A 27,229-nucleotide genomic window follows, 5' to 3' on the forward strand; every position below is an offset into this window, starting at 1 on the left:
TATAGAACCAAGGATACCCCTTGGTAGGGACTGGGGAGTGAGATTGGGAGTTGGGGGATCTTGACTGCTAGGGGTGCTGGGGGGGGGTCTTTATTTGGTAAAGGAGGTTTAGAGAGGGATCTTGACTGATGGGAAGGATTTTATCAGTCAGGGTGTTTGGGGATGGTAGTCACATGCTTAGGGAGATTTTGGAAGATTTCAGAGGTGTAGTTATCTATTTGGGGAGGTTGGAGGTAGGGAAAAGGGGGTACCATTGGCCTTTGTACCTGCACTTTCAAGCTGGCACTTGTGCATGCATCACAACAGATGTAAAAGTTGATACAGAAATATTTTGGCCAATAGACATATTTCCCTTCTAAAACTGGGTACTACATATCCATACTTTTTGTCTGCTGAAACTACACCCTATCAGCACCCCAACAACACCCTCTTGGTATCTGTGTGGTGTGGATCTCTATTGATTAATAGCGGATTTCTAAACTTGCTATTTATATTTGTATCGCCAATCTACACATGTTGCGATTGACTTGTGGAAATGCTTCTAACAGCCTAGGGGTGTTAGAATCAATATATCTTGCATTTTTGTTCACCAGGAAATTACATGCATGAGCCAAACCACCAAGTAAAAATGCAACGATTTAGACAGCATATTCTGCATAAATTCAGTTTAAAGTATTTGAGGATACATAGGAATTTAACTATTTCTTTTTTTTCCTTAGCTGTTTCAAAACATAACTCGCCCTCTTTTTCAGATAGGTTGAGAAAATATACATATTGCTAACTCTTGAAATGATTGTTAACACATAAAATGCAGTTATCAGAAAAGGTGGAGACAAACTTTGACAACCATTAGCCTAAGAATTCAGAGCTGCCAAGTTACCTGGTTCTAGGTAACTGGACTACAGGAGTGGCCTAGTTGTTAGAGCACTAGTCTTGCCATCCAGAGATGCCCAGTTCAAATCCCACTGCTGTTCCTCGTGATCTTGGGCAAGTAACTGAATCTTCCATTGTGTCAGACCTGTGAATTCTTGTACCAAGTAGAGCGCTGCCAAGCCCGGTACTCGGACCAGGTTCTGCTTGGCAGCCGGACAACCCCGGGTTTCATCTGTGCTGACCGCAGTTCCCCAGAGGTTGAGCTCCTAGGTGTGGGCAGCCTGCAGGGCTTACAAGATGGAGCAGGAAGCAGGGTGATGAACATGACAGCCAGACAGGCAGTAAGCAAGAGAGTGATCCAGGTACAGGCAGAGTCAGTAGGCAGGCAGCAAGTCAAGAGACTAATCCAGGTACAGGCAGAGTCAGTAGGCAGGCAGCAGACACGAGAGTAATCCAGGTACAGGCAAGGTCAGGAGGCAGGCAGCAGACACAAGAGTAATCCAGGTACAGGCAGAGTCAGTAACAAATAACAAAGTAGAGGAGAAGCACACTACTGAACAAGTAACACCTACCAAAGTAGAAGCCAAAGCAAGGAGTCTTGGGAGAGCTCTAATAAAGTGCTGGCATCTGACATCAGCAGGGAGAAGGGGCGCAGCCATAGGACAAGAGCAGGGGAAGGAGGAACCAGAAGACCAATAGGAGATAAGCAAGGGAAGCCAGGCAGAGGAAGAGCAGACCCAGGTGGGTGGAAGCAAAGCAATCAAGGAGCCTGCAGCCAAAGAAGAACTACACACACATGGTTCAGGGCTGTGGCAGTCAAGTGTGCATGTCGACGGGACCCTGCGCAGCCCGAGGACGCTGCTTGCATTGAGGTAGGGGACATGACACATTGCCTCAAGTACAAACATAGATCATGAGCTCTCCAGGGACAGGGAAACACCCAGTGTACCTGAATGTAACTCATCTTGAGCTATTAATGAAAAAGGTATGAGCAAAATCTAACTAAATAGGTAGGATGACTTTCTGCTGGTCCAGGCATTACTCTTAAATCCCAAAGCAGAATAGTTTATGTAATCCCTGATTCTATCCAGTGAAATCAATGCTACAGATCCCATGAAAGCCAATTCTATAACCGGTCGCATACAAATAGATGCCAAGAGGGCACCTATTTCCTTTTTAGATTACTAGTGTAACAGGCAAACACTTATGCCAGCCATGGAGCTGGTGTAACCGCAGGCATAAAGGACTAGATTCAGTAAATTGTGTTCAAAATTCGGCACCTATAACCATTGGCGCTAAGTGTGATTCTATAAAGGTTGCATGCACTTTAGAGAATTGTACATAGCTCCGATTCAATGCCGAACTTTTAGGTGCTGGACTTATGCCCCCAATATGCCCCCTGGCCACGCCCTCTTTTCAGATATGTACTATAAAAGGTGCCAAGCCTTAGAAAATAGCACACAGCCAGATGCATGCAAAAATCTTAATTGGAGCCAATTATCTGCAGTAATTGGTTGTTAACACCCAATGATTGCAAGTGAAGGGTTTGTTACGTGCAACTTGGCATGTACTCAAATTCGGGCACTCAAGTTTGGGCGCCCTATATAGAATCTAGAGGAAAGAGTCAAAGATACGTGTAGAATTTATAGTATTCTATAAGGTGTTCACATTTAAGTCGCACCCAAGCTCCACCCATGAGGTACACTCCCTGTTCTTAAAGCTGTACACATATGTATATTAGGGTTGCATTTCAATTAAAATTTTAATTGTGATTAAAGGTAGGTTATTTTTTTCCCCACTGCAGCTCCTTGTGACTCTGGACAGGTCACTTAGGGACCCTTTTACTAAGCAGCGGTACGTCCACCACAGGCTTGCAGTATGACAATCCAGAACTACCACCGGCCCAACATGGGTACCAGCAGTAGTTCCACCCCCAGTACACAACATTTCTGGCACTAGCAGAAATATCTGAAAAATATTTCTGCCAGGTTAGCACAGCAGGCCCCTACTGCCACCTCAGTGGGTGGCCGTAACAGCTCCCCCTTGAAATAGCTCCACAGTAAGTGTGAATTTACTGCATGGCCTTTTCTTTTTTGGTCATTTTTACCCGCTGCAGTAAAAGGAGCCCTAGCTCGTGGCAAAATTGGCCACCGTCGCTAGCGGAGGGCCCCTTTTACTGCAGCTTAGTAAAAGGGCCCCTTATCCCTCCATTGCCCAGAGTCACAAGGAGATGCAGCAGAGAAATAAATAAACAACATAGCTTTAAACACGTGATTAATCATGATTACAAATTTTTAGCAAAATGCAGCCCTAAATAAATTAAAGAATAAAAAGTAATAAACAGATAAAAGTAGATCATGCTATGCCCTAGGGAGTAGAGGGGAAAAGTTTCTGTCAATGGGGATTGGAGTGCTCAACTCAGCTACTGATGTTCATGTTTTAATGTGTTGAGATTTTGTGGATGTTACAATATTGAATGTTATCAAATTAATAAACAAAAATAAAATTATTTTTAAAAACCCATTAAAAAAAAGATAAAAAATACAAATTGAAAAATCTAAACGAGCAAGCCATAAACAGAATAGCCATAAACAGCCCTACAGTTTTCACAGCCTAGAAATGCAGCCCTACATGCTAATATTCTAACCATTTATATGTGTAACATGCACATACTGTAAATGTTAATGCCCATTTTATAGACCTGCCCCCTCCCCCGCCCCCAATTCATTAGGAAAAATTATTAGAAATCCACAACTGGCCTAAAATCTTCCTACTAAAACTAAGTAACTCGGGAGGTCTGAGAATTTTTCAAACTGTTTGATGCAAAGAATTGGTATAGTGGAGGATTGGCCTAGTGGTTAGGGTGGTGGACTTTGGTCCTGGGGAACTGAGTTCAATTCTCACTTCAGGCACAGGCAGCTCCTTGTGACTGTGGGCATGTAAGCCACATTGAGCCTGCCATGAGTGGGAAAGTGCAGGGTACAAATGTAACAAATATAATATAGCTATTTACCTGGAAAAGGGTCATTAGCAAATGGGCACCGAATCCAGGAACCATGCTCAGTTGTGAACTACAAATCAAACAGTACAAGAGCTGACAAGTAATAGTTTGTGCAATTTGTGTTCTAAGCTTTCATGCAAATGAATCCTGACTATTTATATGAAATCATATTATACCTTTCTTCCCAGTAATTATTTGACAGAATAACACTGAAGGTAAATCATTTTGTATGGTGTATATTAAACATAGTTACTCTGAGGTCAGTTTCACATTGTGGCTACGAACCTTTTAATTTTTACAGTAAATACAACTGATTTTCAAATACAAAAGACACACTGAATGAAAAACTTTAATGTTCTTCACAGGAATGCATGTTGTGATGCGTTGTCCGGACAGTTTCGGCAATCTACTATAATAAAACGCACTCTCAACGTTCTGAGGACACTGACGTCACTGCAGGCACTCAAACACCGGTTCGTAAGTTCATAGTGGTGAAGCCACAACACTCACCATGTCTCCATGCCCCGCCCTCGCGTCACACGTGATGACGTCGAGGGCGGAACAAGTAGACAACCACGCAAATGAACGAATGTTTCCCTACTCCTCCCCTTCCAACAAATTGCAGCCACCGAGGATGTGGAACAAGTACTGAACAACGCCAATGAACGAACGGAGAGGAGTAGGGAAACATGCGGAGCGTGTTTCCCTACTCCTCCCCTTCAAACGAATCCCTCCAGACAGCCTGACAAAAACCAGCCGCCACCGATGTGCCCATCACCCCGCCCCTTTAGCCCCATTGCCCCGTCCTGTTCACGCTAACGCAACTCCCCTGCTCGCCCCCTCTTCCCCCCATCACCTTCCCTCCCCCGTCACCTCCCCTCCCCTTACGCTACTATCCCTGGTGGCCTAGAGGTACCTCTTCGCTCGGGCCAGGAACGCAAGAACTCCCTGTTTCCTGGCCGTACCACTGCTGCTAGCTGCCCTGCTGCATCCTGTGTGAGTCCGGCTCTCGCCGTTTCAAAATGGCCGCCGAGAGTTGATGCAGCATCGCGAGACTTCAACTCTCGGTGGCCATTTTGAAACGCCGAGAGCCGGACTCGCACAGGATGCAGCAGGGCAGCTAGCAGCAGCGCTATGGCCACGAAACAGGGCAGGGGCTCTTTCGTTCCAGCACCCAGCGAACAGGTACCTCTACACCACCACCGATAGTTGCGTAAGGGGAGGGGAAGGGAGTCCCGTGCCCACTAGCGCCCGTTTCATTTGAGGCAGAAACGGGCCTTTTTTTTACTAGTGTAGTAATAAAACACAATTTAGAAAGTTGCTGAAAACACAATTATTTGTGTCTGCCTTTTTAAAATTTTTATGAAGAATTATTTTAATATTGATTGTGGTGTATGTATGTAGTTGTTCTCTTGAATAATATGAATGTTACCTTGTAAACCACCTGGTTATAGATGGAATACAAAATTTTTAAATAAATAAATAAGTAAATAAAGTACAAGGTGTGCCTACTGCCTCCCAGAAAAAGACTTACTCAGCATTCCATTTCATGACTAAAAAAGACAGGTTAATACAAAGTGCCCATTTTTCATTTGTGCCCTAGAGGCACAGAGAGATAATATGGAGTGTCCAAGGCCACACCGAGATTTAGAGTAAGAGAGAATTCCCCTGAAGTCACCAAGATTTAGTCAGAGAGAATTTCCCTGACGTTTTCTGACTCATAGTTCAATACCTTAACCACTAGGTCTTTCCTTGTCCCGTACAAGACACCAATGGCAATATCAGGGTCTACATTGTGACAGGAGGAAAGCTGGTTTCTGGAGTTTACTCAAGACTCATTTTTCACCACAGCATTCACAAATGGAGGTTCCTAATTCAAAATGTTACATTTGCCTCAGTAGAAATGAATGTGCATAAAGATATCAAAATAGCTTACCCAGATACATTTATGGGAATTTTCAAAGAGATATTCATATGTCTTTGATCACTGAATATCACAGCTCACAGATATGTATACCTTAATCAAATAGATTTAGGCCTGCTATTTTGGTGGCAAAGGTATCTGGATAAAGTTAACCAGACAGTGGCAAATATTGACCAACCAAAACATATCTGTTGGCTCATGGCCAATTTTGCAAACTGAAAATTTACTGGGGTAGCTACTGAAGTTACTTGAATAAAGTCTGTTTGAATATTAGACTTGGTGGGAGGGGGTAATTTTATAAAGCATTTCTTGTGTGCAAAATATGTTGCACCTGTGGAAAAAACACTTTCCATGGGCCACAACCATACCACCCCTCCCCTTCCCTCCGTGCATGCTCAGTTTTCGTCTGTTGATTATAGTCCCAGATAGGCCCTGAGCTCTGTCTCCTCCTATCCAAAAGATTCTTTTATTTTACTTTTGCTGCATAGGTTTGCTGCCTTTTCCCATTTTCTCCCTACTTAGAGCATCAGGCACCCTAAATAAATTCATTTTGTGTAGGACCTTTAGGTCTACCCTCATCCTCTAGTGAGAGGTCAGCTATACCTAAATACAGGATATTTGTGTTACCAGTTCAGTTTAAGGACAAAATCAGCGATACTTCAAGGATTCAAAAGGGCAATCTTTATTGGTGGTTGGAGACTCAACACAGTACTGTGTTTTGGCAAAAAATGCCTTCCTCTGGAGTTTTTAAGCTTAGCCTGGAGTTTTAAATCATCAGTGCTGTTCATCAGCAACAAACTTACAAAGGCCTTTTTTAAGATCATATTCATTTCAACCTCTTTTGACCTATCGGATGCCCTTTTGAATCCTTGATGTATCGCTGGTTTGTCCATGGAAAGCCATTGTCTACTTCCCACTTTCATTGTGTTTTGTGCTTCCTGTGGGATTCCAATGTTCCTCCACTTCGGTGGACCACCTTTCTGTTTATCATTACACTGCTAACAAACAGTGGTCTAAATGGAACTTACCTTCATGCATAGCCTTGGGTGGGTGTCAGGATGAACATATTCTACCTGTTTGGAAAGGGAACAGTAATTATTAAGTTATACATTAATGACAAAAAAAGTTCTCTGCTTAAAACTGATAAATTTAATCAGAGAAAAGACTGTTTAACCAGATTTTACATTACACGTAACTAATATTCCAAACTGTGTTCGAGTTTCAAACCATATTTCAGTTCAATGTATTCTGAATGTAATGTAATAATAAGGGACTCATTCAGGACAAACATATTTTACTAGTTCAGAAATAAGCCAAATTTCTGCATAAAGACAAAAATTCAATAGAGTGGAAGCTTGTTTTAATCCACCATGTAGCTGCCTTCCTGTTACAGGAAAGATATAAAAGATATCAACTTGCATACACACACACACACATATAGATATGGTACATAGTTGGAGCATAGATTAGAAACATACATACTAAATGCTGGTGTCCCTCAAATTCTGGCTTTAAAACATCAAGAAATATTTTCTCACAAAAGGGCAGTAGAGGCCTGGAATTTCTTCCAGGAGGAGGTAACAGACAAAATGGTAATGGAATTTTTAAAAAGCATGGAATAAGATTCCCCCAGCAAGAGGTCCAAGGTGGCATGGGATAACTGCATAGAGCAGTGATATGATTCTGTCACGTATAAGAAAACATTGAGGTAATTTGCATAAAATGGCAATATCAATCCTAAAAGACAATGGCACAACCTGAGGGACTGAATGATGGGTATGGGGGAATGTGAAGAGGGTGCTGGATTTCATATGGGTTTTTGTATGTGCATCTATCCAAGGTAGACAAGGCAGCTTGGATGAATCATGGTGGTCCTTACCTGCCATCATTTAATATGTTACAGGTCCCACTAAAACAATACTTCAACAGGGGGCTCTGTTTTTGAATGTGCAAGTCTTGGGGGAACCCAAGAAACTTGGACACCCATATCCATCCCACACATTGAATTTATATGATACAAAGCCCTTCTTATCTTTCGTTTCAATTCTGTGTAGAAACATTGCATACTACTAGACATGTGAAAGTAGATTTTAGAAAGAACGTAGAAACAGGAAGTGAGATGTCCAGATCGGGCTGTGTCATGACCATGGAGTCACTTTGGGAAGCCTTCTAAGGTATGGACTCTTCTCCATTATTGATTGCTGGGAAGTTTAAGGAAGATATGGATAATTAAGCTAGAACAGTGGAAGCTGAGGCTCGAGCACAGGGTCAGTAATCCACAAGAGTGAACTATCTTGGTCGTGGTCACATACAAGGGTGTTTAAGAGACTAAAGAAGGCAGCCAGGAAAGCAAGCAAGTAACGTAACCTGAGCTAAGTACTTCACTAAGTTTGCATGCTTAAAGTAGCAACAAAAAATGAATTGAAAAATTGAGAAATTTAAAAAATAAGCTACCTAATTAGAGGTTTTTTGGCCTATGATGATGAAGCCCAGCCCCCAAAGCTAAAACAAAAATAAAAGCTGGGGGCTTCTCGAAGTCTTTTCCTCTAAACAAAATAAAATATGCAGGTCTTGATGGCTTTAGCCCGATGAAGCATACTTCTGATAAAGCATACTCTAGAAGATTCCCCTTCTTGTCTAGATATTGAACTACCTGGAAGCACAGCTGGTAGAATTATAAAAACTCAGTGCTATATAAGCTAGAGATAAGGAGGTCGATATGCAGCCGGTGGTGCTCAGTGTTATACTGACCGGCTTCAAATTCAATGCCAGGCCATGTCCGGGCTCTGGAATTGAATTTCCAGGTTTACAGAGCCAGCTATTCCAAAACCATTTAAGTGCGATATTCAGCACTTAACCAGCTTTCGGGCACCATATAAAGATAGGATTGACTTTTATGCAGTGTTGCATATTGGCACTTAATCGGAAGTGCTGATTCTGCCCCGGAACATCTCCAAAATAGTCAGTTTTGCATTAGGCGCTAACCTGGCATTTCCAGCAGCACTAACCAATCAGAGGCCACTGAAAATGAGTGGTTAACCCTGAACAAGCGATATAACCGACCAGGAACCATTTCTCGCAGGTTAAATCACTTGGACTATAGACCCCAAGGAATTGCTATCATGTAAACTGGGGAATTTGGAGAACCAGATTAACAGAATATTTTGAGAATTTTAAACTTTCCTAAATCTCCATTAACTGCTCCAGTTGAAATGGTCCAAAAATATTTTGAGGAAGTTCTTAAACTTCCCTTGGAAAGGTTACCTCTTATTACATAGGTTCAATATCTGTCTTTTGGCAGAGGTAGCAGCGGATTTGTGTCAGGAGAGAGCAAAGTAGAATACAGTCAGAAACCATGAATCTGACAAGCTTCTCGGAATCACTAAACTAAACTAAAGACAAATGTTTCAGCTCCACACGTTTTTCTTTTTAATTATAATTCATTTATTCATTTTAAATCAAACAGTCTGTTACATTTGAGCAGGAAATACAGACATGCAACATTTATAAAGAAATATACTTTCCATATGGAAAAATAAATTCAAGGAAAAAATTTTTTTACTCTTCTTTAGACCACCATAACAAGGGGCTAGTCTAAGGTTAGGAAGACTACTAATAGAAAAAAAGGAAAAAAAAGAATATAAAGTGGTAATATGCATAGCATGCAACCTATCCCAATAATTCATATATCTCATCTAGATCGGCGGTTAACCAATTTTCTTCATATTTATAAATGCTTTCAGCTGCTCAGGCTGGTAAAAAATATATTTTAAACTCATATACTTAATAACGCATTTACATGGGTAATTAAGGTAAAAGGAGGCCCCTAAGGATGTTACTTCTGTACGCATAGCTAAAAACAGTTTCCTCCTTTCCTGGGTCTGTTTAGTAATATCAGGATAGATCCAGACTTTTTTACCCCTGAACAGAGCTTGCATTTTTTTTAAAGTACATTCGCATTACCGCATCAATATCTTGTTGAAAAATAAAAGATGCAATTAGTGTAGTTCTTTCAGAATTCACATTCAAAGTTGTTTCTAAGAGTTCGGATACAATCAAAGATTCCTCTTGATTTTCAACTGGGATAGCTTCAATAGAAGTTTCAGGTAATTTTCTTGTTGGACTATAATAGACCTTATTCAGTGGTGGCATAGTTTCCGGGGAAAAGTTTAAAACTTCCAACAAATATGCTTTAAAGGCATCCTGGGGATTAATTCCCAGTTCCTTCGGAAAATTCAAGAGCCTCAAGTTCAGCCTACGATTGAAGTTCTCTATTTGTTCTAATCTACGCTGTGTAGACAAATTGTCTTTCACAATTGAGGCTGAAATATCATTCAATTTAATAACATCTTTCTTAAGAGCTCCCAATTGCTCTGATGTTTCTTGTTTTGCAGCATTAAGAGATACGGAAAGATTTTCAACTGTACTTACTAAGTCCTTTATTTCTTTCGCCGAATTGGCAACCGTCGCTTCTACCCTCTGGAGAGCATTCCAAATGCTCTCCAGTGACACAGCCGCTGTTTTTCTTGTCAGAGCTAAACGCTCAGCCCCTGACTCGTTCAGAATCGGGCCTCCCTCTAGCTCTGCTTCTCCCATTCCTCGAACCGCTATCATGCCTTCAACCACTTCCGGGTCAGGTCGATCACGTCGGGAGAGACATGCTTCGGGGAGCGGCGGGGGATTGAGATCCAGAGGGGAGAATGAAACTTCCAGCCCCAAGTCTCCCAGGGAGTCTTCACCCACGGAGACAGAAGGGTCCCTCTCGGTATTTAGGGTAGGTGGTTTTGTAGCGTATCTCTCTATGGTTTGTTGTACCGGAGAGGACGTCTTAGCAGTCGAGGCAACTACTTTAACAATCCCCTTACGTTTAGTATGGGGCATCTTGTCACGAAGGAAAAATAAATTCAGCAAACCGTAGCAGAGACTCGCAAACGAAACTCAGCATGCCGCCATCTTAAGACACGCCCCCTACCTCAGCTCCTCACTTTTAATATGTTTTCTCGTAGGTGTAGTTCTCTGAAAGTGTATGTAAAGTGTGTATATGGAGAATGTTTATAAGTGGGAGATTGAAAGGGAGAGGAATATGTGGTAAGAACTGTGTAGGAGGCAGGATCCGGCCACACACATTAATAAAAACAGTTGTAGTTTCATTTCAAGCTCATTCTAACATAAGAACATGCAGTGAGTCAATGGTTTTTAAAGAGCAGATTTTAGCACCTTTCTCGTTTAAAACAGTTTTGGCTAGGTTTGCCAATTTTCCTACTCCCACAACAGGAAAAGAAAGTGAAAATGACAGTCAGCATGGTAGACCCTGAAGCAGTGCTAGGCACTGCAGGACAGGAGGGGAATCCCCAATTTGATTCCCAGACTGAGACTCTTACACACCAGATTATGATCACAATCTCTGGTAGAAAGAGATGTCATAGTTATCATGAAGAGTGCCACACAATGGTTGAAATTAAAGCCCACATTACAGGGTTCCCGTAAGAATCCTAGTGCATGGTTTCTGTCCTCAGAAATGTTGCTGCTATAGCTAAACTAGGAACCACAGGAGGGAGGGGCGATCAAGAAAAAGTCCCTAGATAGCTGGGATTAAAAACTAATTGTGACTGAATCCCAGCATTGGCTCCAGTTGATCTGGAAGTAAAAGGAAAAAGACAAAAATTGCCCTCTTTTACTAAAATGAGAACTACACATCTTCACCTGGGCCTTTCCTGAAATAACCCTACCCTGGACCAGAGTAAGTATATTCAGAGTTGAGGGGTCTGAGTGGAATAAAGAAACAAGTAAGCATGTGGGTGAATATTCGCTCCTAAAATGTCCTTGATCACAATGGAAAGTATTAATAAAGCATCTATTGCAGGGGTGTAGCCAGACAGATTTTGGGTGGGCCTAGGGAAGAAGTGGGTGGGCACCAATTGTTCTCCCCCCCCCCCCCCCCCCAACCACCACCCAAAAAATATCTCAGCTGGTGGGAAAACGCTTCTTTCCACCTTGGCAGTCTGCAGCAGGCATGCGCTGAAAACTGATCATAAGCATGTGCCGGTATCATGGAGAGTAGCGTTTTCGTTACCATCTGGAGGAAGTCTTCAGCTGGCCGAGCTTGGGATCCCACAGCTACCACTAAACGTGTGCTACTGTTGGGTGGGCCTGAGCCCTAATAGGCATCTCTGAGACCTGGTGGAAGGAGGATAACCAGTGGGACGCTGTCATACTAGAATACAAATTATAGTGCAGTGATAGGGTAGATCAAATTGGTGGAGGGGTAGCATTAGTGAGGTAATTAAATTTGCTGATGACACAAAGTTATTCAAAGCTGTTAAATCGCAAGAGGATTGTGAAAAATTACAGAGAACCTTATGAGACTGGGTATCCAAATGGCAGATGACGTTTAATGTGAAGAAGTGCAAAGTGATGCATGTGGGAAAGAGGAACCCAAACTATAGCTACATGATGCAGGGTTCCACACTAGGAATCACCAACCAGGAAATCATCGTTGACAATACGTTGAAACCTTCTGCTCAGTGTGCAGCGGCGGTGAAGAAAGCACATAGAATGCTAGGTATTATTAGGAAAGAAATGGAAAACAAAAATGAGGATGTTATAATGCCTTTATATGGTTCCATGGTACAACCTCACCATGAGTACTGTGTGCAACTCTGGTCACCGCATCTCAAAAAATGTATAGTGGAATTAGAAAAGGTACAGAAAAAGGCAACAAAAATGATAAAGGGAATGGGACAACTTATGAGGAAAGACTGAAGCTTGGAGAAAAGACAGCTGAGTGGAAATATGATAGAGGTATATAAAGTAATGAGTGGAGTGAAACAGGTAGTCATGAATTGCTTGTTTACTCTTTCCAAAAATACTAGGACTTGGGGGCACACAATGAAACTACAAAGTAGTAAATATAAAACAAATTGGAGAAAATATTTCTTCACTCAACATGTAATTAAAGTCTGGAATTCGTTGCCAGAGAATGCAGTAAAAGCAGTTAACTTAAAAAAGTTTTTAAAAGATTTGGATATCTTCCTAAAAGAAAAGTTCATAAGCCATTATTAAGATGGACTTGGAAAAATCCACTGCTTATTTCTAGGATAAGCAGCATAAAATTTATTGTACTGTTTTAGGATCTTACCAGGTACTTGAAACCTGAATTGGCCACTGTTGGAAACAGGATGATGGGCTTGATGGACCTTCAGTCTGTTCCAGTATGGCAACACTTATGTTCTTAGATTTCTTTAATGCCACTACAATGGGCACAATCCAATTTGTCTGCCCATGACACATGTCTCTCAAATAAGCTCTTATGATAGTGTTTATTGGGTAAAGATGACATTTCAGAATATATTAGCCCTTGGAGATGGGCGTCCTTCTCTCAGGGTCGCCCAAATCGGCATAATCGAAAGCCGATTTTGGGCGTCCTCAACTGCTTTCCGTCGCGGGGATGACCAAAGTTCACGGGGGCGTGTCGGCACCGTAGCGAAGGCGGGACTGGGGCATGATTAAGAGATGGGCGTCCTCGGCCGATAACGGAAAAAAGAAGGGCGTCCCTGAGGAGCACTTGGACGACTTTACTTGGTCCATTTTTTCTTGCGACCAAGCCGTGAAAAGGTGCCCGAACTGACCAGATGACCACCGGAGGGAATCAGGGATGACCTCCCCTTACTCCCCCAGTGGTCACCAACCCCCTCCCACCCTAAAAAAAACTTTTAAAATATTTTTTGCCAGCCTCAAATGTCATACCCAGCTCTATGACAGCAGTATGCAGGTCCCTGGAACAGTTTTAGTGGGTGCAGTGCACTTCAGCCAGGCGGACCAAGGCCCATCCCCCCCTACCTGTTACACTTGTGGTGGTAAATGTGAGCCCTCCAAAACCCACCCGAAACCCACTGTACCCACATCTAGGTGTCCCCCTTCACCCCTTAGGGCTATGGTAGTGGTGTACAGTTGTGGGGAGTGAGTTTTGGGGGGGTTCGGGGGCTCAGCACCCAAGGTAAGGGAGCTATGCACCTGGGAGCAATTTCTGAAATCCACTGCAGTGCCCCCTAGGGTGCCCGGTTGGTGTCCTGGCACGTCAGGGGGACCAGTGCACTACGAATTCTGGCTCCTCCCATGACCAAAGGGCTTGGATTTGGTCGATTTTGAGATGGCCGTTCTAAGTTTCCATTATGGCTAAAAACCAGGGACGACCATCTCTAAGGTCGGCCATCTCAACATTTAGGTCGACCATCTCTAAGGTCGACCTAAAGGTTGAGATTTGGGCGTCCCCGACCGTATTATCGAAACGAAAGATGGACGCCCATCTTGTTTCGATAATACGGGTTTCCCCACCCCTTTGCGGGGCCGTCCTGCGAGGACGGCCTCATGAAAACGTGGGCGCCCCGTTCAATTATGCCCCTCTAGTTTTACTAAAATTTGCTTCCATTATTATTTTTTTATGTTGTTCACGTTTTAGTGGTATTTCATTTATTTCAGCTATCATATATATTTATGATTATACTTCCTCTGAGGGGTCAATATTCAAATGGGATTATCTAGACAGAAGAGGCTCCTGTACAGTTAAACCCCACTGAGCGAGCCATCCACCACTATTTAGCTGCACTTACCTGGTTAGTGCCACTGAATATCTTCGTTAACTGGCCATCCCCTATCTCATTAGGTTAGGGGTGATGGGGGGGAAGATTTAGGACAGAGCACCAAATTAGCCAATTAGTGGCAATATTCCGTTTGCTAACTGGCTAAAAGGCCCTTTTACAAAGATGTGTAAGGCCCTACGTGCGCCCAGCACTCGCCAAATCAGCAATACTGCCCAGCTACCGTGTGCCCTGGGTGGTAATTTTGAATTTGGTGAGCACCAAAAACACACGGTAGAAAATATTTTCTACTGTGTGGCGCTTAACCAGCGGTAAACGGCAGTGGGCGTGCGTTTCATGCCTACCGCCCGGGTAGCATGTGAGACCTTACCACTAAGTCAATGGGTGGTGGTAAGGTCTCAGGTCGAAAATGAACACGTACTGGTTTTTATTTTGCCACTCATACATTTCCAGTCACTTTTAAAAAGGTCCTTTTTTTTCCAGTACACGCTAAAAACTGGCCCAGCGTGCGCCCAAAAGACGCACTCGTACTGCTGCAGGCCACCTTTTCCCCCGGCTTAGTAAAAGGGCCCCTAAGTAACCACATAAAGTTAGGACAGAAGACAGCTGTCCTAACTTTATGCACCAAGAGAAGCAGGCACTGGTCTGAATATCAAGTCAGCAGACATACCCGGATATTCAATGCCAGGAGCCACACATTCTTTCAGCATCATTATTTTTATTTTATAATTTCAGCATAACATTCAAGCATACACTTGAAAAAGAAATCAGAAAAAGACAGAGATACAGAAACCCCACTTAAAAGAGGAAATAAACATCATTCATTAGTCCACAATATTGCTCGAGTCAAGCAGAAAATATAAATATAGAAAAAAGAAATAAAGCCCTAACAACAAGGCAGAGGAATCCTATACAGTGACAGCCGGATTACATACTAACCAAAGGGAACTACCATCGTAGTCGGACCACCCTCCCAAGCCACCAAAAGTTCCAACAATTGCTTAGGTTTAAGAAATAAATTACCACCATTAAATTATTTTTACAGGACATATGATATGTATATATGTATATGTAATATGTTATATGTCAGGAGCCACACATTCCCAGGCATTGAATATCTAGGGTTAGATCAGCCTGCAGCTGGAAGCCGCTTGCAGGCAGCTTACCAATGCAACCTGAATATAACCCCATCGATGTGTATAGCAAATATAGAGAAATAAATCTCACATCTTACCCTACATATGCTTGAAGGAGATTTATTTAGTTCTGAATGGAATAGCCATGGCAATATTTTGGTACTTACTTTCCCACGAACAGCCCTTGAAGAGTCTGGTAGATCTGCACACTGGTCATTAGTCTTGGATTGCATGCATAGACTGACATTGGCTCGCAAGGGACAGGATGGTTGCCAGGCAAGTACGTGTTTAATCGGATCATATGTAACACTATCCCAAAGAGCTTCAGTATCTAACAGAAAGAGGAAGGATATTATTTTCTAGTATTATGGGTATCATTTTCTAAGGGGCCCTTTTACTAAAGGGTATTGAGCCCTCAACGTGTGGTTAGCACAGGCAAACTGGCAACCAAAGAAATGTGTTAAACCATTTTGTGGCACTATGCCTGTTTGCGTATGCTAACCTTTGAGGGGTCCTTTTACTAAGATGCGCTGAAAAATGGCCTGCGGTAGCGTAGGCGCGGGTTTTGTGTGCGCGCAGAATCATTTTTCAGCGCACCTGTAAAAAAAGGCCTTTTTTAAAATTTTTGCCAAAAACAGACGTGCGGCAAAATGAAAATTGACCTAGCAGTAAAGTCTCACGCGATAACCGGGAGGTAATGATCTACGTGCGCCAAATGCCACTTGGCACGCATCCAATACGCATGGCAGAAAATACAAATTATTTTTTGGCCGTGCATATTGGACGCACACAAAAAATGAAACTACCACAAGATCCACGTGGTAGCCGTGCGGTAACTCCATTTTGGCGCGCGTCGGGCATGAGTAGACGCTTACGCGGCTTAGTAAACGGGCCCCAAGTTACCAATTTTTTTTTATATATTTTTTTGCAAGTGGCATGCCAGGGGCGGAGATTGGGCGTTCTTGCATCATCCAGCTAGTGCAATATGATTCCCATGCTAACTTGATAACCAGAGTTGTGGGATCGCTTAGGAACAGGAAGAATTAGGGGTTACAGAGGATGGGCAGACTGGATGGGTCATATGGCCTTTATCTACCGTCATGTTTCTATGATGCGGAAGCACTTACTACCTATAGGAGGAAGTAAGTGCTCCAGTGTTAACTCTACGCTAATGACAACATTAGTGCATCCCTGCAATAAAAAAAATTTTAAGCACACACCTCCAGCTTGCTTTATCAAAACATGGCTTAGCAAGTGGTAAAATCCCATATTGCCATGCATTAAACACAGATTCTAACGCATTTTCTTGAAAGGGCCCCTAAGTGCCTTGAGCTGTAGAACACAGAGTTATAAAACTGCTCGTGGTATACACACAGAGAAGTAGGCATTCAGAAAACATAATCCCTGATATATAAACACCATGGTGAGCGCTGGATTTCAGCTCCGGCCATGGTGTTTGAAGCTATACCCACATATTTAGCACTACTTGATATATACTGATATCCCAATGCACAAAAGTCCCCGTTATAGACCGTGTGCGTTTAGATCAGGGGCGTATCTGCGTGGGGCCACAGGGGCCTGGGCCCCCTGCAGATTTCGCCCTGGACCCCCCTACCACAGACCCTCTCCACCTCCCCCTCCCTCCCGCCCGCCCGCCCGCCACCAACCCGTCGCCGATCTTTGCTGGCGGGGGACCCCAAGCCCCCGCCAGCCGAAGTCCTTTCTTCCGTGCAGGATGCAAGTTGCAACGCTTCCTGTTCTTCTGAGTCTGACGTCCTGCACGTACAACGTGCAGAACGTCAGACTCAGAATTTGGAATTCAGTCTGACGTCCTGCGCGTTGTACGTGCAGGACGTCAGACTCAGAAGAACAGGAAGCGTTGCAACTTGCAGCGGCGCAGCCTGCATGGAAGAGAGGACCTCGGCTGGCGGGGGGTTGGGGTCCCCCGCCAGCAAAGGTAAGTGACAGCAGCGGGGGAGGGTGTCATTGGTGGCGAGGGGGGGGTCGGTGGCGCCGGGGGGGGGCTAAAATGTGCCCCCTCCCTCTGGCTCTGGCCCCCCCTACCGCCCGAGTCCAGATACGCCCCTGGTTTAGATCCTCGGTAGAACTTACCAATTTGGAAACAGTGAGTGATGCTTAAAGAAAATCGCATACAAATGAGCTGCATGCAATTTCAGCAAACAGCTAGGTAGGGAAAGTGCCTAGCACATGCACAGAGCAGTCTCTTGATAAGTGTCCCTGTTCTGCACATGTGCTAGGGCTGGTGTACTCTTTCCTTTCCCCTGCAGTACTTGCTGGCTCCACTGTCCCCCTGTCTCCTTTCCCTTGCAGAGCTCTGGTGCTGGCTCCACCTTCCTCCTGCAGCTTACTTGCCTTCCCTCTGCCCTGGATGACTTCACTTGGGAATCTGCTCCTTACTGAAAGCCCCCCCTAGCTGACATAGGATTATCGTTAGCTACTACCCCAAATGGTAAAAACCATGCAGAACCCATTTGTGCATTAGATGCTGAATAATGTGATCGCTAGACTGGCCAGTTTAAATCAGACTTTGCTAGCACGGTAAGCTCTGAGCATCGGCGACTAAGAGGCAGATGCAGCAACCAAACGTAAAAAAATCTAAATCGTTAAAGTCCCTAACGATTTTAAAATAACGAAAAATGCACCAAAAAAAAAAGTCACACATGCTGAGATCGGTATTGAAACGTACAATGTATCAAAGAATCACAATACACATCGTTAATCGGCCCCCAAATCATGCGCAGAGCAGCCAAGCGTTATGTTAGCTGCTCTGCGCATGCCACAAACAGTCAAAACACAGTCAAATCACAAGCACATGGCTCCCAAATCAAAATAAAAATAAAAAAAGGATCGGGAGGGGGCAAGGGCGCTCATCAGGAGCGTCCTGTACGGACAGCCTTGCCCCCCCCCCCCCCCCCCCGCTGCTCCCCACTTTCCGCCCCTCCCCCCACACCGAAAAAGCAAAATTCAAGCAGCCCCTGCCCCCCTCCCTTCCTCACTACTCTCACCTCAGCTCCGCCTCCCGACATCCTCCGTCCTGTGCCCCGCCCCCTTTTGGGGTCGTCGCCGCCATTCCCCTCCTCCATCGGGCCCCCCTCCCTCTTACCGGGCCCGTGCAGCGCCTCTCTCCTCTGTCCTCTGTCCGAAGGCGCTGCACGGGCAAGAAGAAAGCCTGATGCCTGCCTTTGCCCAGCTTCGATGGCGCGTCTTTCTCCTGCTGGGCCCGCCCCTTTCTGACGTCGGTAACCTACGTAGGTTACCGACGTCAGAAAGGGGCGGGCCCAGCAGGAGAAAGACGCGCCATCGAAGCTGGGCAAAGGCAGGCATCAGGCTTTCTTCTTGCCCGTGCAGCGCCTTCGGACAGAGGAGAGAGGCGCTGCACGGGCCCGGTAAGAGGGAGGGGGGCCCGATGGAGGAGGGGAATGGCGGCGACGACCCCAAAAGGGGGCGGGGCACAGGACGGAGGATGTCGGGAGGCGGAGCTGAGGTGAGAGTAGTGAGGAAGGGAGGGGGGCAGGGGCTGCTTGAATTTTGCTTTTTCGGGGTGGGGGGAGCGGCGGAAAGTGGGGAGCAGCGGGGGGGGGGCAAGGCCGTCCGTACAGGACGCTCCTGATGAGCGCCCTTGCCCCCTCCCGATCCTTTTTTTATTTTTATTTATTTATGTTTTTCTGACGTCCTTTGGACCAATCACAGCGCTTTTAGCTCTGCTAATGCGCTGGGATTGGCTCAAAGTTTGTTTATTTTTTCTCTTAATGATTTTTCCTGGCACAGAGCTGTCCTAACGAGTGGTCCAGACCTCTCGTTAGTTTTCCTGCCTTTTTCCTGCGTAAAGGCAATCGGAAAAGGTTAGTGCATGTCGTTTCAATGGGGTTTTCACACTAATTGCTCATCTCCATTCCGTTTTCGTTAGCTGCTACTGTCGTCGGAAAATAGGCTTAAGTGCATGGAAAGGATAGGAAATTCTTCCCTGAGGGCTCATTTAACGATGAAAAACGTTTAGTGCATCTACCTCTAAGTGCTGGATGATATCCAAGTACCACTGATATTGAGTACTGATACCCAGGTGACTATCTAGATAGCTGTCCTATCTTACCTGGGTAGTTATCTGGTTATCAGCACTTACTATCAGCAGTACCCAGATAACTTCTGGCTCTGCCTTGAGTCCACCCCAGACCACCCTAGCACTAACCAGATAATATGAGACACATATGCATATTTTGAAGAATCACTATGGGCAAATTTATGTCTTCCATGGTAATTGTCACATATCCTGAAAAGAGATTGGCTGTGGAATCACCAGGATAAGTTTGGGAAGCCTTCAACTAAGCACCCCATTTAGGTAGCTTATCTGATATTCAGATGTAGATTTAGGCATCCCTTACTTAAAGATTCATGAGATATTCAGCTCACAGCAGGAAGCAGCTAGCAAGGCGTTTCCCCAGATATTCAATGCTGGGGCATGCATGGCTCCCGGAACTGAAAATCTGGCTATGACCACCAACCAGTAAGTTATCTGGGCACCAGCCAATATTCATACATGAGCCTGGTTAACTCACCGCATAGAGTTAGGACAGCTGTTTTGTTATCCTAACTTTATATGGTTACTTAGCCAATTAGCAGACTGAATATCACCACTAACCGGCTAAGTTACTGTTCCCCCTACTGCTCAACCCGTGGCCCGTCCTTAACCTACACATTTAGGGGATGGCCGGTTAATAGGGATATTCAGTGGTTCTAACCAATTAAATGCTGTGGAATATCCTCAGATAGCCCTACACAAGCCATTTAAATCATTTTGAATAGCTACCTCCGTCTTTTGAAAATTTATCCCTGTGTCTCGTGGAGGGGCATAATCGAACGTCGCCAGCCAACTAGATCACCGGTGATCTACCGGTGGTGGTGGCGCTCCAGCTGGCCGGAACCGTATTATCGAAAAAGATGGCCGGCCATCTTTTTTTTTCGATAATATGGTTTAGCCCAGCCAAATGCCCTGGATTTCGCCGGGTTTGAAATGGCCAGGTTTGTTTTTCAGCGATAATGGAAAAAACATGCCGGCCATCTCCAACCCAGCAAAATCCAAGGCATTTGGTCACGAGAGGAGCCAGCATTTGTAGCGCACTGGTCCCCCCGACATGCCAGGACACCAGCTGGGCACCCTAGGGGTCAGTGCGGTGGACTTCAGAAAAACCTCCCACATGCATAGCTCCCTTACTCTGGGGGCTGAGCCCCCCCCAACTCCCCCCCCCAAAACCCACTACCCACAAATGTACAACACTACCAAACCTCTTAGGGGTGAAGGGGGCAACTACATGTGGGTACAGTGAGTTTTGGAGGGCTTCCATTACCAGCACAAGTGTTACAGGTAGGGGGGGATAGGCCCGGGTCCGCCTGCCTTAAGTGCACTGCGGTACCCACTAAAAGTGCTCCAGGGACCAGCATACACGCAGGCCTCTAGGACTTGTTGCTGCTGTATAACCTTGGCACACCGGTTGACACCTGAAGACTAATCTCTTTGAAAAAGTCCTTTATTTGAATAAGCACGTTTATTCACAGTTAACTGCTGATCAGAGGTTGTGCCCCACTGGCAAAGAGTCTCCCTGGTGCTGAGATTAGCAGTAGGTCAGAGCTGGCAGGATGGTGTACAATGCCCTCTTTCAGCCACAGTCAAGGTAATAACGTTCTCTAACGTGGGTGACACATGAAAGGGATCTAAAACTGGCTTACAAAAATGGCCACTACCTCATGGACTACTGGAAACAAAACAGGGCACACTCTGACCCAGTTAGCAGGGGGGAAAAGCACCATGGGAGTACAGCCCAGTACCCTACACCCACCACAATGCATTGCTGATGTGACTCTGCAGGGCACCTAACAGAAAAGGTGTCACACTCACCCGAGAGCCACATCGCAACCAGGGAAAGGCTGTCGGAGGATACAACACATTCTGCTGTCATGGAGGTGGGTACGGCATTTGAGGGTGGCATACAGGCTGGCAAAAAAGGTTTTTAGTTTTATTTTTTTAGTATGGGAGGGGGTTGGTGACCACTGGGGGAGTATGGGGAGGTCATCCCCCATTCCCTCCAGTGGTCATCTGGTCATTTGGGGCACCTTTTGAGGCTTGGTCATGAAAATAAAAGGACCAAGTAAACCCAGCGATATACTGCTTATCGCCGTTTTTTTTTCCATTATCGCCGAAAGCCGGCCATCTGATAGCCATGCCCATGCCCGCCCATGTCCCGCCTTCGCTTCACCGCCGACACGCCCCTTTGAACTTTGGCCGGCAACGTGACGGGAAAGCGGATATGTTGCCAAAAAAGCGGCTTTCGATTATACCGATTTGGCCGCTTTCCGAGATCGCCGTCCATCTCCCGATTTATGTCGGAAAATGGCCGGCGATCACTTTCGAAAATGAGCTGGATAGTTACACAAAGAAAGAGAGTAAGTGGTCATACTAGGTCTAACAATCCAAGATGAATTTAAGCTTCACTCACTATTTTTAAAAGGACAAAGTTGGATCCTCCTGGAGTCTGGAAGGGCTGACCAACCCTGCAACCAACAAGAAGCGCTATTTTAAAAAGTTTTTATTGCCATCTACTCTGTAATGTAGACATGTTTCTCATTAACCTATAATAACAATGGAAAAGACAATTCAGAAATGGTTGTGTTTTTAAAAATTCAAAGGTTGATTCTCTCCTATAAAGAGAATCAACCCTTTATCCATTTTTTAAATATTTGTAAATACATAAAAGTTTAACTCATGTCAGACTTAAAGGCTGATGTACTGAAATGCAAAGTTACATCGTAAAAGCCATTCACAAAAGTGGTCAGCTTCAAATAAGTTAAAAGCCAAGGGGGTCTTTTACTAAGCCACGCTAGCGTTTTTAGTGCTCGCTAAACACTAAAGACGCCCATAGGAATACATTGACGTCTGTAGTGTTTAGCACGCGCCTATTTTAGTGCACGCTAAAAATGCTAACGCGCCTTAGTAGAAGACCTCCCAAGGTAGGAGCTAACTGCTAGATCAAAAAACATAATTTAAAAATCGCTATTGAAATGTCTTACCTCAATGCAAAGACAAGGCAGTACTTGTGAATACTGCAAAGAAACTGACTTTGAAGGATCTTCTGCCTTTATCTGAAAAATATGTAGAACGTAACATTAGATGTACATTTCTAGTTTTACATACTGTTATTTATAACTTATTTTTACAAAAAATATTTTTACGATAAATTTTGTAACCGGCAGAATATTGTGGTTATTACTATTTATATAACAGGGGAAGCTAATATATCATATCTCATGTGCTTTTTAGTAGGTAGAATATTGTGGTTGCCATGTTGGCCCTCATGGATATGCAGAAATAAGGTAAACAAATTCTAGCAACACCTTGGACTAACGTAATATACTGTAGACCCCATATAATGCTGGTGTTGGAATCCAATGACCTGATATTCAGCCAGCAGCCTTCAGCAGCCTTAGTTTAGCTGGTGGAGGGTGGGGGGAGGGGGAGGGATGTGGACTCCAGGTATCCCCTGAAGTATGGCACCTGGAGTCCTCTCCTGTCCATTTAGTTCACTGGGTAGTCAATTCTCCAGCTGGGCTCAGGAGATATCTCACCAGCCCAGACCTTCACAGGATGTCTGCTGGAGACAGAGAATACTGGTGAGTTATGCCTACATGGTACCTCTTCTAGAGAAGAGTTCACAGCTCTTAAGTCTCTGTCTTCATCTGCTGGCTGGAAGACATAACATATATTGTGGACTGGTCTTGTAGGACAAAAAGGAAGAGGTCCATAATGCACAGTAGTGACAATAAAATTGCCTCCTATTTGGGATCTATGGTGTAATACGTAATTAAAAAATAAAAAAAAAAAAGAAAGAGGACTAACCCTTGACAGCATTATAAGCGATCCCATGTTACAACTATAGTATATACATATGACTAGCTTTAAAGAGCATCTGAAGAAAAAATTAGCAAAATAGGCAGAAAAATCCTTTCGATAGCTACATAACTAAATCGAGGTCAGTTTGCCCCTGATTTTATCCCATATGCAGGTATTTGTGTACACGCACATACATTTACATTAACTTCACACCAGGTATAAATTGTGCACTCTGTTGGTTCTGGTCCAGGAGCCTCTTTTATGCAAGTACATAGATGCACGTGTTGTCTTCAGAAAATAGGCTTACAATTAGGAGGCACCTTCTGGGATTATAAACATAGGCATTCTGTTATAAAATCACCCCTTAAGGGGGCAATTCTGTAAGTGGGTACCTGGTGATGGAGCCTGTTCTATAAATTAATTTAGGAACCGTGTTTCCTTTATAGAATACTAGTATAACTGCCATAACTTACGTTACTGCTTTTTGTCACAGCAAAAGTTTTGGACCTTACTGATCTTTTATTATCTCTTCATATCTTTGTTGTTTTATACGATACCTATACGATCACTACCTTACTTTACATTGTTTAACTGTATTTTACTGAGCTGTAGTCTGCCCTACGGTATTGTGTAAGCCACATTCAGCTTGCGACTAGTGGGAAAATGTGGGGTATAAATGTGTTAAATAAATAAATAAAAATAATATTTGCCAATAAGTTAGGTGCAAATACTTATGCCAGTCATAGAGCTGGCAATTGTGTGTGTAACTTATAGTATTCTTCTATATAATTTATGAGTATAAACATAACTCTCGCCCAAGCTCCACCCAGACCCCACCTATGATTTATGCCCATCTGTAAAGTATACCTGCTGAAAAATACAAGTGTATATACAGAATACTACTTAGCTGGAATTTTTGTGTACTTCCGTCTCTTTGCATTTAATCTGTAGACTTGAAGTCGACAAGTTTTGTGCTCATCTCTGCAATATCCCTGATTTTACAGTTAACCAAACCCGGCCGCGCCGGAGAAGTCCTCTTCTCCGGCGCGGCCGCGTTGCTGATCTGCGAGGGCAGGCTTCTGTTTCTGTGAGTCTGACGTCCTGCACCATATGCCTGGAATAGACTTCCTGAGCCGGTACGTCAAGCTCCATCTCTGGCCGTCTTCAAATCTAAGCTAAAAGCCCAACTTTTTGGTACTGCTTTTAACTCCTAACCCTTATTCACTTGTTCAGAACCCTTATTTTATCATCCTCACTTTAATATTCCCTTATCTCTTGTTTGTCCTGTCTGTCTGTCCTAATTAGATTGTAAGCTCTGTCGAGCAGGGACTGTCTCTTCATGTTCAAGTGTACAGCGCTGCGTAGGTCTAGTAGCGCTTTAGAAATGATAACTAGTAGTAGTAGTAGTTATGTGCATATATGCCATTATTCTCATGAATTATGCATGTAACTAGCACATAACTATTAGTGCGTACTTTCTACAACTGACCTGCACATGTCCAAATGAATAAGTATACTTCTTCCCATCTATATAATCTTTTCCCTATAGGCAGCGGAATAGGGATGGGCCACTGGAGGTCTTAGCTCAATCAATATTTTGCCCAATATAGCATCAGCATCACAATTTGAGAGCTTGAGAGCAGGGCCAGAGACTGATTTGTTTGACCCCTCTAATCAAAACATGCTCTAATGCCCCTGATTTAGTCTGCACCCTGCACATACGGCTAACCTCTCCCTGAAGAGGCAGCATTCCCATGACACTAGTCATACTCCTTTCCCTTTATACACAATGCAGTTCTTAATCTTTGCCTTGCAGTCTCACAACCCCCTTCTACACAGTCCAGCAACTATAAAAGAATTCTCTGTCACACCCAAGAGCTCCATTACTATATATCCAACTCTGCATCCCCAGCATTCATGCCACAATAGAGTGTATTCACCCTGTATCCATCTCACTCCTGCAAGTACCCTGCTACCTCCTACAACACAGTCACCAATACATAGTGGCTGGCTTAGCGTTTTCTAAGTTAGGATGCCCTGAACAGAATGCCAGTACTGAAGGAGAGTATACCATATGCAAGAAGATGGAAACATCTGGCAGCAAAAGAGTGACTGCTGCTATGTACTCGTGTTCCCTTTTCTAAAGTGTGCTATTTGATTTACCAATGAGGAAACAATGTCTCCCTAGACAGCACAAGCATGGGTCCTTGTAAATGCTGACTATTCACTGTCCTAGTAGTCACTCCAAACCAGTGGCGTAGTTAGACCCAGTATTTTGAATGGGATCAGAGCCATCGTAGATGGGCCCTTCAACAGCACGGCACGCCCCTCCCCCTATTTTAAAAATTATAGATTTTTTCACCTATCCCACATCAACATCTCTCCTCCTCCACGGCGTCCTGGCACCCAACCGCCCGTTGCTGAACCCTGCCCCTCCCTGATGTACCTTACAGGCGTCCTTGGCGCCTGCAGCGATTCAATTATTGCTGCCTGTGCTGGCTCCGCAGGCTTCCATCGACCAGATTCCACCAGACAGGAAATGATGAAAGCGAGGGCGGGACATGGCCGATGGAAGCCTGCAGGGCTAGCACAGGCAGCAATAATGAATCACTGCAGGCGCCGGCACCGCCTGTAAGGTACACCAGGGAGGGACAGGATTCAGTGATGGGCAGACAGAAGCCAGGATGCCACGGAGGAGGAGAGATGTTGATGTGGGGTGCTGCTGCTGGGTGGGCCTGAGCCAACAATGGGTGGGCCTGTGCCCACCCAGACCCACCCGTAGCTATGCCAGTGCTCCAAACAGTGCCAGTGTGGCAGCTAAGCACCTGTGACAGCCCAGCTGTTGTCTGCAGATGAATAATGAGGACTCCCCCTGATAGTTCCTCCTCCAAAATCCAGGAGTCTGGCATTTCTCATTTCCTGTCTTTCTGGTGAAAAGGGCGGAGTTGACACACATTGTTGATGAGTCGTGTGCTACTATAACGGCAGCGTGTCTGTTCTCTAGACTAATATGCGTCTTTGTTATTGTTAGACTCCGTTCACTAATGAGCTTATTTCTTACATTTTGCAAACCAATCCAGATTAGGATTAACAGAAAGCAGAAGGAGAGAAGACAAGAAGGATCTGATGATTGGTGGAGGACCCTCAGGGATATGAGGACCCAGAGGACCGGGTGTAGTTTGAGGATGTGAGCCCTTCCTTGAGTATTTTCCTTCCCATATATGCCAATATCCATCATCCCCCAGATTCTATATATGGCGCCCAAATTGGCTAAGGAACACTTGGATGATAATAGGCAGCAATTTAGAATTGGGTGAACATGTTGCTATGCACCATTTACTGAATCTAGGCCCATGTGTGTCTGGAGTTTTTTTACTGTGGTGTCTGTCTCTGCCTGGCGCACTGATTTATTTATTTATTTGTTACATTTGTATCCCACATTGTCCCACCTATTTGTAGGCTCAATGTGGCTTACATAGTACCGGAGAGGCCTTTGCAGGCTCCGGTGTGAACAAATACAGGGTGATGTTGTGGTAAGATCAAGTTCATGTGGCACAACCACATCAGGGAATCGGAGAATGGAAGAGTTGTGTTATGTCCATTACACTTTAGTTTGGTTGTGTTGCAGAGATTAGGCATTTAAGTTGGATCGGTAGGGTATGCCTTTTTAAACAGGTTGGTTTTTAGTGATTAGAGCATTTACTTTGTTTTCCTGTCTTATTTATGGATGTCATTTGGGCCGACTTTGACACGGTGCCTATTTCCTCTTTTTGGCTCTATTTACTGTACCTAAGATTT

The 27,229-nt window shown here is 44.3% G+C and overlaps 1 protein-coding gene across 1 annotated transcript in view; it reads right to left on the reverse strand.

The window, feature by feature from the left end:
• IL17REL (interleukin 17 receptor E like) overlaps positions 1–27,229 on the reverse strand; it is a 129,274-nt gene that overhangs the window by 17,804 nt on the left and 84,241 nt on the right. Inside the window, exons 8-12 of the mRNA XM_030216484.1 lie at positions 22,612–22,683; positions 22,041–22,095; positions 15,699–15,862; positions 6,827–6,871; positions 3,887–3,944 (exon numbers count right to left, since the gene is read on the reverse strand). Of these exons, the coding sequence (XP_030072344.1) occupies positions 3,887–3,944; positions 6,827–6,871; positions 15,699–15,862; positions 22,041–22,095; positions 22,612–22,683 (394 nt within the window). The remainder of the gene's footprint in view (positions 1–3,886; positions 3,945–6,826; positions 6,872–15,698; positions 15,863–22,040; positions 22,096–22,611; positions 22,684–27,229) is intronic.

Source organism: Microcaecilia unicolor, chromosome 10 (genome assembly GCF_901765095.1).
Source record: "Microcaecilia unicolor chromosome 10, aMicUni1.1, whole genome shotgun sequence".
Lineage (NCBI taxonomy): Eukaryota > Metazoa > Chordata > Amphibia > Gymnophiona > Siphonopidae > Microcaecilia > Microcaecilia unicolor.